General features: G+C 44.1%; 1 protein-coding gene across 1 annotated transcript; it reads left to right on the top strand.

Moving 5' to 3' along the window:
- The first annotated feature begins 8811 nt into the window (after nucleotides 1–8811).
- On the top strand, nucleotides 8812–9857 carry LOC127330811 (WUSCHEL-related homeobox 4). The gene is made up of 2 exons (XM_051356896.2): nucleotides 8812–9126; nucleotides 9220–9857. The coding sequence occupies exons 1-2, from the start codon at nucleotides 8869–8871 to the stop codon at nucleotides 9655–9657; spliced, it is 696 nt and encodes a 231-aa protein (XP_051212856.1). The 5' UTR covers nucleotides 8812–8868; the 3' UTR covers nucleotides 9658–9857.
- The last annotated feature ends 7273 nt before the right edge of the window (nucleotides 9858–17130 follow it).

Genomic DNA, 17130 nt, shown 5'->3' with positions numbered 1-17130 from the left:
CAGACCGTCGAATTTTTTGTAATTATCGGGTAGTTTAAATCCTGATGGAACTCGAGTTTTGCGGACTCGTCTCGTAAAGCACGGGAGCCCAAACATATCCTCATCATCCTCTGGTGAATGCCGACGTTCCATTCTTTCCTGTCGCGCTCTGTCCACCCTTGCTTGAGTTACTGCGTCTCTTGCCCCACTCGTTCTCGCGGGCTCTTTTGCCTTGCAGAACCTTTGGGAGGCGTGCTTACGAACGCTGTTCCCATGGCTCCAACTCCTGCCATGGCCATGTTTTACAGTGCTTCCCTTGGATCTCCGGGAGGTGGTCTGGACGCCAAGATGAAAGCTTGTGTCGCCATATATCCAGCCTCTTGTGTTTTGGGAATAATATTTCCCCTTGTATCTATTGACATAAAGGACATGTCGAGGTTTTGAACTAGGTTCTCCCTCTCAGCCTCAGGTATATTTTGTAGTCGAGATCTTGCCCTATTTCGAGCTTCTCTATGACTGCTTCCCGAAGTACCTGATTGTCCGCTCAACTCTGCTCTTCGCCTGCTTGACGCAGAAGCCGCGGCTTGTCTCCTATCCAGCTCGATTTTCTGTTTTTCGAGTTGCCGTCTGGCACGGGCGAGTCTATATTGATATGCTTGTAACTCTTCAGCTGTCGCGGTTACATTCATTGGCTCTGTGCCGTCAATGGCTCTTGCAACTCTGTCCCATACTGCCTGCGGAAATTGCACCTTCTCTCGCGTTCCAGGCCCAACGTATTTGGTTCCCAAACCTCGCGTAAGATCAGCGGGGTCGACGTACGGATTTCCCGCATTGTCGAAGTTCTCAGATGTCTCCTCCTGAGGTCGGCTTGTATCTCCGATTGCATAGATCTGATGGTATTTTGATTTTTGACTTTTGTCGAGATTGGTGACACCGTTATATAGATCGGTGAAGACCTCTCCAACAATAGTGGATCTGTCGATGAAGCCGAAGCTGTCGATGCTGTCAGAGTCGCTGCTTATATTGGAGTCCGCAGACGACTCGAAGGACATGTCGCTGAAGATCTTGGTGAGCTTTTCACTTGCCATAGTGTTGATGAAGCGTGGCGGTGAAATCTCTTCATCACCTGTCTCGATCGATGACGAGGAATCCGAAAAATCGGAATCGACCGCCGACAATCCCGACGAAATCGGAACCTCGAGACGATACGATCCTTCTTTCTCGACACGGAAGTAGAACCTTCCGAACGTCATCTCCATAGGCTCCTCCAGATACGCATATGCATCCAAACAGGAGGGCGGGTGAGGAACAAAAGCGACTAGATCAGTTTCGATCCGTTTACCTTTATCCATCGCGTTGCTTGCTACCGAAGAAGTTGACGATCTTGAACGTGCCATCGAGATCAGCTCCTTGTCGCCTCTAATTCCCACAGACGGCGCCAATTGACAAGGGATTAACTTGTCAATGCCTACGGATCGTAGTGGAAGTAGAGGGCAAGTAGATCTCGAGGGTTTTAGCCGAAAAGTACTCGACGACTAGAAAATTAGGGTTGTGTTGACAATGAATCGATGCTTTCTTCGTCCCTCGACTCCCCCTTATATAGGAGGCGGAGTCGAGGGTTTCGTATTACACACGGTTACATGTTTTGGGAGACTCTCTGAGTTCCACCCGTAGATTTACAAGTCCTTATTCCTATTACAACTCTATGTTTCCAAACTATTTCTTAACTGGGCTTCATAAATCTTTGGGTCGTGGGCCTTCGGTAAACCCCGGGTACCTTCTCCGGCAGGCCCATTGGGGATGCCTATGTCACTCATAGAACAGAAGAGTCTCCATTATAAAAATCTGTAACTCGAGTACGGCATTTGCGAGGATGGACTATAGAGAGATCGTATTTTCTGAAAAAATCCGTATTTTGAGGTTTTTAAAAAAGAAAAAACAGAAAATAAATATGCATGGATGTAGTTGGGGGTATTTATTACAACTATGTAATTTTTAAATAATAAATACAATATGCTCTGGTCTACACAATAATGACAATAATATAGATATGAGAATAGTGAATAGTAGACATTTTCAAAATCCCCAAAACTGTCAGAATTTTTAATATTTTGTAACCCATAGTACAATGAATTTTGTATTAAAAATTTACACGTTTGTAGGATACATACTTACCTACAATCAGATTTTTCCAGAATAAGAAACTTTGAAACATCATTTTTTGTTTAATTTCTTTCGAATGAGCTATGTGTAGATTGAGCTCCAAATTGAGTTTCTGGTCCAACTCCCACCAAAATAACAACATAAGAGTAAACTTGTGTACCACCCTTTGATATGAAAGAATGAGCCACATGAGTTTTGGGTTTTATATTAAGGAATATAGAATTGAATATATACGAGTTAGCCTAAAATACAAAATTTGGTCAAATAGACAACTATTTCATGTTGTTTAAATTTATTACCTTGATTATTGTGCTAGGATGAATTGAATTTTTCATATTTTGTTAGATAAATTTAAGTCAAACATGTCTTACATTACATCCTTATATGGGGAGGGGTGGGGAGCAGTTTCCCCCTCTCTCTCTCTCTGCATGGCCATAGTTAAGCAATAGCATAGTATATGTGTTTTGCTTTCACCATACAAAAAATTTGAATTATACTCCACCACTGGCTAGGTTATTTGTGCCATGAATACTAATTAACTCACATCAGCTCAACTTACCTTTAAAAAAGTGAAGAAAAACTCAGATCGATCGGTTCTAATTTCTACTCTCTCCCCTCGAGCAAAAAGTTGTACTTTCTCCATCCGGGTTTATGACAACCACACACACTTAATGATAACTTTGACGATCAATTTGATCAATAAAACCTGAGTTACTATATATAAATGTGACAAAAACTATATCATTAGAAATATATTTTTAATGTAATTCCAATATTATACTACTTATGACATTTAAGTCCTATTTTTTTGTCAAAATGATTATATGCATGTGAGCCTTGTAAATCCTAAAGGAGGGATTAAAATTGCAAAAACTACTTGACGTAAGTAACTTGAACCTGAAAACTTTTATGCAGTGCTATGGAGTGACGACACCTACGCGTAACACGTTTTCCTTCACACATGAATGAGATCACATTGTTCAACCTATTAGCAGGGATGGAGCTATCGTAGGAGCACTGGGTCCGCTGACCCAGTGAAAGTAATGAAATCCTTCGCTAATTAGCATCAACTAGTGTTCATTCGTAGAGTATGACACCAATTAAATGGAGAGCATATACATATGCCCCAATACCACTTTTTTTCCAGCTTCGTCCCTGCCTATTGGGCAGTGCATAACACCATCTTGCTGAAGAAATATGGAGTAAATGTTCGCACTGAAGAAAACCGCTCCATACTTGGATCAACTAAATAATATACCTACACGTGCTTAATGAGAATTTGACGATCAATATTCTCAATAAAAGCTGAGTTACAATATATATATGCAACAAAAATTATATCACTAGAAACATTTTTAATGTAATTCCCATATTACACTTTATGACATATAAGTCATATATGTTGTCAAAGTGATTATATACATGTGATCCTTGTAAACCCTAATGGAGGGATTAAATATAAAAAACAGGTTGGTACTAATAAACTTTGACCTAAAAGCTTTTATACCATGCTATGGAGTGCCGGCACATATGTGTCACGTTGGCACCACACGTGAGCAAGATTACCTTGAGTGCTTGAATCACGACCGTTTAACCTATTGGACAGCGCATACATCGTCCTGAATATTGAGTGAACATTCGCAGTGAAAGCTCTGGTTTACACTTGGATCAACTTGAGAATATACCTACACATGCATACAAAACCAATAAAATACAACATAAATATCATATAAAAACTCGTTATAGTACATTTTAATGGCAGTTGTATGTGTGTATGATTGCGTCTATGAACATACAAACCTATTGCATGAAGTATGTTTTTGGTCCCTCAACTATTAATCGAGTGTTCTGTTGGTGTCTAACTAAAAAACGGGAATACTTAATCCAAGCATTACAACACTTAAAAAAATTCTTCCTCATGAACCTAACTCAAAGTTGTCTGATAGATTATGTGACAGTGGTTTCATACACCTAGAAGACTAGTATACAAGAAAAGGGAATGATAGTTTATAAAAATTGTGAAAATATGAAACACAAAATAGGTTCCCAGTTAGGAAAAAGAAAATTCCATCAGTTTTAAAACATATACTTCATCCTTGCCACGATGTAATGCATATGAGTTTATTCAAAATTAAAACGAATTAAAGTTTGACCAAGTTTATTGATAAAATTGCCTAATATGATACAAAATGTATACCATGTAAAAATATACATCAGGGTGAATCTAATGGCGTTAAATCGGTATTCTAGATGTTAATATTTTTCGTACATCGTGTGGTGGGGTGGGTCCTCCTGGAAGGGAGTGGATATATATAGCTAGGGTTTGTAGTTAGGTTGATGGACCAATTTCCTTTTGTTTCCTTTATCTTTTATATTTATCTTTTTATTTTATACTAATTACTTTTTATTATTTTACAGTATCTATATTAGTCTTCATGTCCTAATTATGTTCTTTTTGTTAAATCGTATGTTCAAGTTTGTGTAGACAGATCATTACATGAAATCAGTGTGGTTAATTAAAATAATTTGGTTTTATTCATTCATTATGGTCTAGTTTGTGTCAAATATGTAGCGGTACCATTTTGAGCCATATTAATATATTTTTACTTCAAAAAAATATCATTTTGCAACTTGGAAATGAAAAATGATTTGTTGTACAAAATAGTTGGAAACTCCCTTTTGCATTTTTTCTGCGATAACAAGATGCATCTTTGTGACAAATATAGGCACCTCTTATAAGTAGACCATGAATATGGTCATGAACTTGGTATTTTAGGTTGAAACACAGGAATATCTATAGATGGTAGGCCTTTTGTCTTTTTAAAAAATAATCGTTATATTCCAAGTTTATATTTAACCATGCGACTAGTACACATAAAAATAACTTCATGCAGAAGGATTAATATTTTCGAAATTTCCTTAAATTTATAAAAACATGGTTTAAATGGCCGATTTTTGGAAAGGGGTTGAATCTTTTAAATCTCTTGCTTTTTTATACAATGACAATTTGTGTATCTTCAAACGTTTTTTTTAAATAGGATCAAACTATTTCGTACTTGTACTTAAAATTTGAATTACTCTTGGGAAATCAACATAATGGAAGTTTAATGCGCAAATAGAGTAGCTATAATGCTTAAAAATTATAGTATTTAGGAACTACCCATCCAATATACTCTAGTTTGTGTGAAAATTGGAGTGGCTCCATTTTGCATCTTTTTTTTTGTTCCTGTGATATCTGCAAGAACACAAGACGAATGTAGTAACTAATACACATAAAGGAACGCCATAGATAAGGATTGTATTTTTGAATCTTTCTTCCTTTTCTTTAAATTTTTTTTCTTCAAAACTGGCTATTCATTGCAAGGGGTTGAATCTTTCAAAATATTCATGTGTTTCTTCACTATATTGACTACTTGGGTACCTTTAAATAACTTATAGAAAATATGTAGTTGATATTTCAATTACTTTCATGAAATCATCATAAAGTCATTTACATGGGTGAAAGTAGCTAGAAAGCTTGAAAAAACAAAAAGAGTTGGGAATTGTCCATCAAATGTTGTCGAGTTAATTTGTGTGAAAATTGGAGTTGTTCCGTTTGCAACATATTCCTTGCACTTGCTTCAGAAAAATGATAGTTTTGACAATTAGAAAACTTTTTTTTGTAAAAAGAACATGAAACACAATTTGGAATATGGTTTAATATGGTAGAAGGCACCTTTGTGCAAAAACGTGAAAACACCATTTGGATAAGGATGGAAAAAATATTGTGCAGCACACACAATTTTATTTTAAAACTTTGTGGTTGCCTCATACACTCATACTACCTCTGTTCAAATAAATAATGCGTATAAATTTAGTTAAATGTCAACATCCTCTTAGTTTGAACAATGTTATAGATAGAAATATGAATATTTACGATACCATATCGATATTAGTAGATGCATCGTAACATATATTTTCACTGCATATTTGTTGTATGTTGTGGATGTTCATATTTTTTAAATATTTGGTCAACTTTGACTAAATTTATAATCTTATTTATCGGAACGGAGATAGTACATCACACACCCTTTTTCAAAGAAAAATATACCCTATTTTTGGCATTTAGAAAATGTAAAATATTAAAAAATTAAAAACAGGAAAACACCTTGGCATGAGTATGGTACAAGTCATCCTTGTGCAAAAAATGGAAACATTATGATGAACTTTTTTTATGGTACATCGCTCACACAATAATTATTTTGAAATGGTGTGTGATTGACTCGTACATCACCCTTTTTATTTGCAAAATCGTGTTTGATTCCATCACATACAGTTTTATATTTCCATTTGTGATTCTCCAACACCGCACTGGGTGTTTTCTAAAGGATACGCGTGTCACGTGATGTTGCATTGCGTACGATTTTGCGAAAGGTATGCAGTGAAAGAGGCTTAAATGGCTATTTTCTGTACTAGTGAGTCACGCTTGCCCTCACTTTCTATTTACCATATCAAAACTACAAAATGGCATAAATGTGAAGGAGAATGTTGGAGTCAAGGTTTTTGAATTGATATATGCCTGGAAAGTAAGGTAATTTTAATTGATATATAATGCAGGGCCTTTTTTCTTTCAGCTTGAATTGAAATGGTTATATGCATACAGCTTGCAGTGAAGAATGACCTACGTCATACTAGTAGTGTATAACGTTAGAACCTCTCCTACACTTGCTCTAATACGGATTTATATCTCGAGGGTGTATGTGTACACCTAACTCAACTGATAAAAGTTATTATACGAGCCATTTGATCTAAACTTGATTCTTTTCACCGCCCCTCCTTGAATCTCAATGTTGAGACATGGCATTGTAGAGGGAGTAGTGTTGAACATAAGAAAATCTCACCCAACTTAGGTTTAGTGAAACCGATATCTCGAGTTGTTGTTGTTGTCTTGCCTCAGATTAACTTACTTCCCAGGCAAGCAAACCTAAAGAAAGCAAAACTAGTAATATCTCATATATGGGAAGTGCTGAGCGTCCCCCGGGGGATCAAATCCCTGATCCCCCGGGTCCCTAGCCGTCCGATGAGATGTTAAAAGCCGTCCGATCCCGCACAGACCAGTCAACGCTCCTTTCCTCCGGTTCCCACGTGGGTGGACCCCCTCGCTCGCTTGGGCTTTCACGAGAAAAAAAATCCCCACCACTAATTTCTCCAGAAACTCCCAGACAAAAATGATGGCGCAGCTCCGGCGAGTTGGCTTCGCCGCAGCCCCGCCAGTGGCATGTACCGCCGGTGGCTAGCGTTTGCAGCAGCACCACTCGCCCCTTCTAGCAACGAGGTTCAACCCTCGCAGCAGCAGCAGCTGGTGGTCATCGGTCGCAGAAGCTTCGCCCGCGCCTTGTAGGCTGTAGCACCGCGACTTGGTGCTCCTAGCAAGCAGCTTTGCAGCGCCGGAAGTCTGCACTTTGTCTCCGGTCGCCAGCTGCCTGGCAATTGTAGCAGCCCCGACGGGCGGGCGTAGCAGCGCCACCAACAGCCTGTAGCAGCGCCGGTTGGCTATTGTAGCAGCAGCGCCGCCGGCCGACGGTAGCAGCGCCGGCTAGCGATTGTAGCAGCAGCGCCGCCGGCGGACTGCAGCAGCAGCAGCGCCGCCGGCGGACTGCAGCAGCAGCGCTGCCGGCCGACCGTAGCAGCGCCGGCTAGCGACTGTAGCAGCAGCGCCGCCGACCGACTGTAGCAACGACGGTCATCTCTTGTAGCAAGGTCGGACGCCGCCCGTAGCAAGGCCGGACACCCTTTGGAGCAACGCCGGACGCTCCTTGTAGCAACGCCGGCCGTCCCCTGGAAGGCTGGCCGCCGCTGGCAGCAACCCCCTACCACCATGGGAGCAAGGCGTCCTCACGGAGGTAGCAGTGACGCTGTTCCATTGCAGCAACAAAAGGCAGCTTCGGCGACCCTTTCTGCAGCTTCGCGGCCAGCGGCAGTCGCTCCTTGAAGGAGCTCCGCCGTCCTCGTACCACCACAATCGTGGCCGCCTCCCCGCTTGAGAGCGGACCGAGGTGAGGAGCAGCGAGATACGAGCGCGGGGTTCCGGGAGGAGCAAGCATGACATGAGGCGGGGACGGGGCAAGGCGGAGAGTGTGGGCACCGGTGGCAGGGCATATGCAGGCAGGGAGGAGCGGCGGTGCGATACTGGGAACTGAGAGGTGGGCTTCGGGAGAGAGAAGGCAAAAAGAAAAATGAGTGGAGGAGGAGGACAGTAGAAGATAAGGCAGAGTCGTTCTCACGCACACGGAGGCAAGCCACGCGTACGGACGCGTGTCACGCGGAGGAGCCGGGGGACGCGAGCGCGCGATCCCCCGGATGATAGCAAGCGTTTTCCCTCATATATTCCTTGTCAATCGGTCGCGATGGATTTCGACAAGAAAGGTGAAAAGAGAGCTCCATCCGAGAGTTTCACCTTTTTTACAGCGCCTGCATTCCGTGTCTCTGATGATTACGAATGCTGACGCCTTTCATCACCAATCTCCACATTCCCTGTCGCGCTCCCCATGAAAAGCGCCGCCTTTCGACTGTTGCCTCGATCTCACACAAGCACTCAAACCCTGGCCACCTTTACCGGCTCCGGCCTGTCCGGTCTCCCCATATATAACAACGCGAGGACGTTGTTAGATCTCTGTGCGTAGCCCTAGCCCAAGCAAATCTTCGATCCATTTCCAGTACGAACTTTGGACTAAACTATACTCCAACATGAGGGTTCACCATTTGCATGTGGCCTACCTGGACAAAGCGGCCTCGGCCTCTTCGTCTCCAACAGCTCCATCCACCTCCCCTCCCTGCCCTTCCTCGACATTGCTCCCTTTCGCCTTCCGATGCCTCCGCCCGCTTGCGCCCAAGATCTCGCTCCCGGATCAGCCGAAGACGATGATCGCCCCGCCGACAGCCGACGTCTTCGGCCGGGTCAGAAATGCCACCAAGCTGCTCAGCTGCACCGTCAGAAATCATACCGTACGCACCTAACTATAGTTCTACTAAAGCAGTGATGGAGTAGCTAGCTAGCCGCGTGAAATGCTATTTGAACTAATCATGCAAAATATGCAGGTGCAAGTGCCGGTGGGTGGGACGACGAGGTGGAACCCGTCGGCGGAGCAGATCAAGGTGCTGGAGGCGCTGTACCGCGGCGGGATGCGCACGCCGAACGCGGCCCAGATCGAGCGCATCACGGAGGAGCTCGGGAAGCACGGCCGGATCGAGGGGAAGAACGTCTTCTACTGGTTCCAGAACCACAAGGCCAGGGAACGCCAGAAGCAGAAGCGCGCCGCACTCCTCACCCTCAGCACCCTCGACTCCCCCTCCCTGCCGGAAATCACGACTAAGGTAACCAAGGAAGCATGTGACGACATGACGAGCTGCAAGCGGCGGCGCACCTCGTGGGGTGACGTGCAAGGTGATGCGGCGACGACAGAGGTGGCCGTCCACCGCACCGACGATGATGTCACCCTGGAGTTATTCCCGTTGCGTCCGCAAGGGAAAGCTTAATTAGTTGTTGACTTTGTTATTCTTGTGCATATACGCCATCCTGCATGCATAGTTGCATACCCATGGATGTGGGCTTTTCTGATTTAGCGTGTGAGTTTGAGATGTTGTTTTAACATGTTTGGGTTGCCTAATTAAAACATGCATTGTCAGAAGTTATCAGTTTCATACTGTGATTATTATTGGCTGTCAGCATGCAAGAGTAGTTTGTACTTCACTTATATTTGAATTAGCGGCTTTATCATTAGGTTCTTGTCATTCATGACCACTACGTCTAAGCTAGTTAGCGTAGAAGACCAACAGAATCTAGCAAACTTAATACCATAGGATTTCAATATGATTCATATGCTTTACTAACACGTGGAAGTTACTATTTGTAGCCCGGCCGCGTCTTACGAAAGCGCCCTAAATGTGAATTCTAACAAATATTCACAAAATTAGTTACAAATAGTTAAGGCGTTTTTAATATTTAAGGTCGTCTTTTGCTACAAGTTGGGACCCCAATAACTTGTTCAAATGCTATCTGTTAGGACCCAACGTGATTTGTTGACATTATCTCCAAGGAGAGAATCGTGTTAATCATGATTTCCTTATTACTTTTGTGCATTCATAAGATTAAGGTCAACCTTAAGTTCCTCTATATGTATAAGATCGATGTTTAAGGTTCCCTATGAACAGGGTTTTCATGCATTGCGGATGCCCTCGGATATATGGTTATGCCATGTCATGTGAGTCATCGTTTATACTTTTACATTATTGGCAATAAGAGTTCACATTGACACCAACTAGAACCTATGTATCAACAACTTGAAAGGTGGTGCGCGAAACTAACTCTTCCAACTAATTTGAAAAAAAAAAGTAGAATAGGTACACCAACATTGAGTGAACTTTTCGTGGAGCGGACCAGTCAGGTGTTGCAGCATGGCAATATGAGATTCTGGCAGCTGCCATCCACCGTCGCAACCAAAATTCAACGGTTGGCAACTTGTTTGATACATGTTTTAAAATCTAATCGTTCTCTCTTCTAAAAGGGGACCAGTCAGGAGTCGCCACGTGGTAATGTGAACTCCCGGAAGTTGTCATCCACCGTTGCTTGCAAAACTCGTTCTCTCCATGTTCTGAAATCCGAACGTCCGCTCCTTATAATTTATCTACATGCATGCGCACTGTAGAGACATGCATGGGCTTACCAAGATGCATGCATGGCGTAGTAGTAAAAGTGCACCAAAAACATGTGATGAAGTACAGAGTTGAAGTAGAGACATGTGATAGTACACAATACAAAATGTAGTAGAAATAAGATACAATACAAAAATATGTTTAAACAAAATATGAAAATTCAACATGTGTTAGCATAATGCTTAATTATACCTTGTTCTTAATAGAAGAAAGTTCACTTTTTGGTTCTTGAACTCTAGTGAAAGTTCACTTTTGGTCCTAGAACTTCCATTTGGTTCAAAATGAACCTTGAACTCTAAGAATCATTCACTTTTAGTTTTTTATCCCAGTTGAGCTAGTCAAATATCTAGTCAAATAAAGCTAGTCAAATATCTGCCATGGGTGACCAAAAACTCAAGGCAACAGTGTAAGGATAGAGAGGCGGCGTGATGCTATAGGCAAGCAAGCGGGCCTTTATGATGCAATGCTTTAAGTGAATTGGAAGAGAGAGAAATCAAGCGAGAGACTAGTTCAAGGATCCAAGGGTTTCACTGGGTTTTTTTTTTTGCATTCTGACATTAACTTCGACATCTAAGCTAGCTTGCGTTTGGTCTGGTTCTAAAGTCTAAACCAATTTGATTGGGTCACTGTTTCTTCTTTCCACGGCAGCGATTTGCTCAACTCGGCTGAAAAGGTGTGAAAATAAACTATTCTGAGAGTTTAAGTTCCGTTCTATACTAAAAGTATTTTTTGGGAATAAAAGTGAACTTTCCCCAGAGTTCAAGGAGGAGGAGTGGACTTTTTTTACACATCTTTCCTTGGTTAAGGAAAAATGGGACAGTAATTATATAAATACCAGAATCATTTATGTGCATATATGCTTGTAGCCTACGCTAGTTCAGGCTTTCTGATCCAATTATACCTAGACCTGACCGTCTGAGCAAGGCTTCGGCTCCAGCTTTATACGATCCCTCATCACCGTGCTTTAAACATCTGCGAGTACGTGTCGAGTGACATCATAGCCATGATAGCGCGAGACATGCTTCGTATGCCAATGATATTGAGTAGAGTTGCATGCATATGATCAGACCTTACGTCGAACGTCAGAGCTTTGTATGGTACTGTACTTGAAAGACATACGTACTACGGAGTATATATGTATGGGAAATTCTTATAGCTAGTGACATGATTTTCCATTAACGCACGGCGCTAGCCGCAAAACAATATCTCCTTCACAGCTTGGTACGTTGGGCGAAAACGATGGGGAGATCGATTTGACACTGACGCCGACGCCGATAAAAGCTGGACACCCTGCCCTGGCGCGTCAGGCCAAGGCGTTGCACGCTGAGGAAAAGACGATCGGAAGCGGTGACCGAGGGAGGGGGCAAAAGGCTCAGTCGACGCCGCAGGGTCTCACCAGCATGCCACGCATGGCGCCACCGGCTAGGGCCGCGTCCAGTCGGAGGGGACGCCGGCGGGGCCGGCCGCCGGAGGCGAGAGAGAGCGTGCAGTACAGTCTGCGGTGCATGCGAATGCGGTGCGCGTCGCGCTTTTGTCGCTCTTTTCCGAGACTCCCACAGTCCCGCCGCTTTTCCGCTTTCTCCGGCCGGCGTCGTGGACGTGCGCCTGGAAAACGACGATCGACGCAGGCGCGCGGGTGGGCCGTGCCGACGGTGGTGCGCGTCCGGCCGGCCATGGGCCACCGCGCAGGCGGCAGGTCCCGTCGTGTTCTGTACCGCGGCTCAGCCAGGCCAGGCTACTATCTGTTGCTGTTCAGGGGCCACCGGGGCGGCTTTTCACTGCTGGGAATGTAGATCCTGCCATATATATTGTCCTATCTGTATACATGTTGTATCTATACGAGTTAGAAAAAAAAGGTCACGTGGCTAGGTAACCATCCCAGTTGCCTAACTACCGTCTCATGTTATGCATGCGTGGTTTAGAAACCTGCTGGCTGCGTACGCATCTAAGATCTGATGACGATGCCGCCGGACAATAGAATCGCAATGCCGACAGGGATCCTACTAATTAAGGGTGCTACATGCGTCGGTCGTCTCCGCCATTGCCGTGATATCGTGGCCACTTCAGTCGACGAAGGGCACCCTCGTACAAGACAATGCAGGCCATACGGGTCACTACAGGGTTATACGTATATGTTAAATTTTTAATTTTACAATCACGCCCCCACTTACGAAGGGTATGAAAAGATCTCCATCGTCTTTATTTTTATCGCAGCTAGAGTTTTACCAAGGGAAGAGCGCCCGAGCGGAAGTGCGGCTTCTCACTTTCACTTCACTCCCGTCGTCTATGCTTTTGTACTTCTGGCTAGCTAGTAGCACATGAATTACACTGAGGCTCGAGAACATAGCAGTCAGCACATGTCCGTCCTGGTTTCCTGCTTGTTTCTCATTAAGGGTATCTTCAACGGGGTGACGCATTTTAGCGTCTGAAAATATCCGCGCGCGTCCGTTTGTGTCGATCGAAATGGTCAAAATCGACCACGTGTCCGTTTGCGTCGGGATAGCTCCAGCGGCACAGACGCATTTTTTCTCGAATTTCCATTTTTTATAACATGAAAACATAGTAAAAGACATGGAAAAAAAACCCTTAAACGCATGCGCCTACTAGTTCTTCTCGTCGCTGTCGGTCACGACGAGCTCTGGTACCATCCACGACCAGTTGGGAACCGGCGGAACATACGTCGGGCGCGCCGGCTGTGCTGGAGGTGGAGGAGCCCAGGCTTGTCGCGGAGGTGGAGGTGGCGGAGCACAGGCCTGTGGCGGAGGTGGAGGAGCCCACGGGTTGTACGGCGGAGGTGGAGGCGGTGGTAGAACCGGTGGCGTGGCCGAGTCCCGTAGCGCCAGTCGTAGGGCTTCTTCCTCCGAGAGGCCCGGTGACATGATGTCGGTGGTGTACCGGGGCAGCGGCGGCTGCACAGGTCGGTCCACCTCCGAGACGAGGACGCCGAGCCTCGCGATCTCGTCGTCCGTCATGTTGTCCGGGTACTCAAACTTTTGGCCCTCCGCCATGGCCAACTGCCATTCCTGGAAGATGCACGTGACGTAGTCGTCGCTGTTGTCCTTGGCCTCCTCGTTGTCGTACGCCAGCGCCTCGTTGTAGTCGTAGTCATCGTCGTGGTCGTCCTTGATACTTCTCAAACGTATCTATAATTTCTTATGTTTCATGCTAGTTTTATGACAATACTCACATGTTTTATATACACTTTACATCATTTATATGCATTTTCCGGCACTAACCTATTAACAAGATGCCGAAGCGCCAGTTCCTGTTTTCTGCTGTTTTTTGTTACAGAAATCCTACACAGGAAATATTCTCGGAATTGGACGAAACAAAAGCCCAGGATCTTATTTTTCCACGAAGCTTCCAGAAGACCGAAGAGGATACGAAGTGGGGCCACGGGGCGCCGCCACCACAGGGCCGCGCGGCCAAGGGGGGCCCGCGCCGCCCTATGGTGTGGGGCCCCCGTGCCTCTCCCGACTCTGCCCTTCCGCCTACTTATACTCTTCGTCGCGAAAACCCTATTACCGAGAGCCACGATACGAGAAAAGTTCCAGAGACGCCGCAGCCACCAATCCCATCTCGGGGGATTCAGGAGATTGCCTCCGGCACCCTGTCGGAGAGGGGAATCATCACCCGGAGGACTCTACATCACCATGATCGCCTCCAGACTGATGTGTGAGTAGTTCATCCTTGGACTATGGGTCCATAGCAGTAGCTAGATGGTTGTCTTCTCCTCTTGTGCTATCATGTTAGATCTTGTGAGCTGCCTATCATGATCAAGATCATCTATTTGTAATGTTACATGTTGTGTTTGTTGGGATCCGATGAATATGGAATACTATGTCAAGTTGATTATCAATATATCATATATGTGTTGTTTATGTTCTTGCATGCTCTCCGTTGCTAGTAGAGGCTCTAGCCAAGTTGATACTTGTAACTTCAAGAGGGAGTATTTATGCTCGATAGTGGGTTCATGCCTCCATTGAATGCAGGACGATGACAGAAAGTTCTAAGGTTGTGGATGTGCTGTTGCCACTAGGGATAAAACATCAATGCTTTGTCTAAGGATATTTGTGTTGATTACATTACGCACCATACTTAATGCAATTGTCTGTTATTTGCAACTTAATACCGGAAGGGGTGCGGATGCTAACCCGAAGGTGGACTTTTTAGGCATAGATGCATGCTGGATGGCGGTCTATGTTATTTGTCGTAATGCCCTAAGTAAATCTCATATTAGTCATCATGATAAGTATGTGCATTGTTATGCTCTCTCTATTTGTCAATTGCACAACTGTAATTTGTTCACCCAACATGCTATTTCTTATTAGAGAGACACCACTAGTGAACTGTGGACCCCGGTCCATTCTTTTACATCTGAATACAATGTACTTCAATCATTGTTCTCTACTGTTCTTTGCAAACAAACATCATTTTCCACACCATACGTTTAATCCTTTGTTTACAGCAAGCCGGTGAGATTGACAACCTCACTGTTAAGTTGGGGCAAAGTATTTTGATTGTGTTCTGCAGGTTCCACGTTGGCGCCGGAATCCCTGGCGTTGCACCGCACTACACTCCTCCACCAACAACCTTCACGTGGCCTTCATCTCCTACTGGTTCGATAAACCTTGGTTTGTTACTGAGGGAAACTTGCTGCTGTACGCATCACACCTTCCACTTGGGGTTCCTGCTGACGTGGGTGTTGGATTGCAACGGCACCAGAAAGTAGCTTCCTTGTGATGGTAAAGCACTCGTCCGTTGGGAACCCCAAGAGGAAGGTATGATGTGTACAGCAGCAAGTTTTCCCTCAGTAAGAAACCAAGGTTTATCGAACCAGTAGGAGTCAAGGAGCACGTGAAGGTTGTTGGTGACGGAGTGTAGTGCGGCGCAACACCAGTGATTCCAGTGCCAACGTGGAACCTCCACAACACAATCAAAATACTTTGCCCCAACTTAACAGTGAGGTTGTCAATCTCACCGGCTTGCTGTAAACAAAGGATTAAATGTATAGTGTGGAAAATGATGTTTGTATGCGAAGAACAGTAAAGAACAATGTTTGCAGTAGATTGTATTCAGATGTAAATGAATGGACCGGGGTCCACAGTTCACTAGTGGTGTCTCTCCAATAAGAAATAGCATGTTGGGTGAACAAATTACAGTTGGGAAATTGACAAATAAACAGGGCATAACAATGCACATACATATCATGATGAGTAGAGTGAAATTCAATTGGGCATTACGACAAAGTACATAAACCGCTATCCAGCATGCATCTATGCCTAAAAAGTCCACCTTCGGGTTAGCATCCGCACCCCTTCCAGTATTAAGTTGCAAACAACAGACAATTGCATTAAGTATGGTGCGTAATGTAATCAACACAAATATCCTTAGACAAAGCATTGATGTTTTATCCCTAGTGGCAACAACACATTCACAACCTTAGAACTTTCTGTCACTGTCCCAGATTTAATGGAGGCATGAACCCACTATCGAGCATAAATACTCCCTCTTGGAGTTACAAGTATCAACTTGGCCAGAGCCTCTACTAGCAACGGAGAGAATGCAAGATCATAAACAACACATATATGATAGATTGATAATCAACTTGACATAGTATTCCATATTCATCGGATCCCAACAAACACAACATGTAGCATTATGATGTCTACGCCCCCTCCTTTTCCTGTAGACAGTGTTGGGCCTCCAAGAGCAGAGGTTTGTAGAACAGCAGCAAGTTTCCCTTAAGTGGATCACCCAAGGTTTATCGAACTCAGGGAGGAAGAGGTCAAAGATATCTCTCTCAAGCAACCCTGCAACCACAAAGCAAGAAGTCTCTTGTGTCCCCAACACACCTAATAGGTGCACTAGTTCGGCGAAGAGATAGTGAAATACAGGTGGTATGAATAAATATGAGCAGTAGCAACGGCACCAGAAAAGTGCTTTGCTGTCCAGGACTGGCGTGTGATGAATGGTGGTAATATTGCAGGCAGTAGAGATGCAGTAAAACAGTAAACAAGCAGCGATAGCAGTATTTAGGAACAAGGCCTAGGGATCATACTTTCACTAGTGGACACTGTCAACATTGATCACATAACAGAATAAATAGATAGATGCTAGACTCTACACTCTCTTGTTGGATGATGAACACCACTAACTGTGTAGGATTACACGAACCCTCAATGCCGGAGTTAACAAGCTCCACAATATTCGATGTTCATGTTTAAATAACCTTAGAGTGCATGACAGATCAACATAACCAAACCAAGTACTAACATAGCATGCACACTGTCACCT

This window comes from Lolium perenne, chromosome 2, assembly GCF_019359855.2.
Source record: "Lolium perenne isolate Kyuss_39 chromosome 2, Kyuss_2.0, whole genome shotgun sequence".
Lineage (NCBI taxonomy): Eukaryota > Viridiplantae > Streptophyta > Magnoliopsida > Poales > Poaceae > Lolium > Lolium perenne.
Note: the sequence above shows the minus strand (reverse complement) of the source record. Positions and strands in the feature narration are given on the sequence as shown.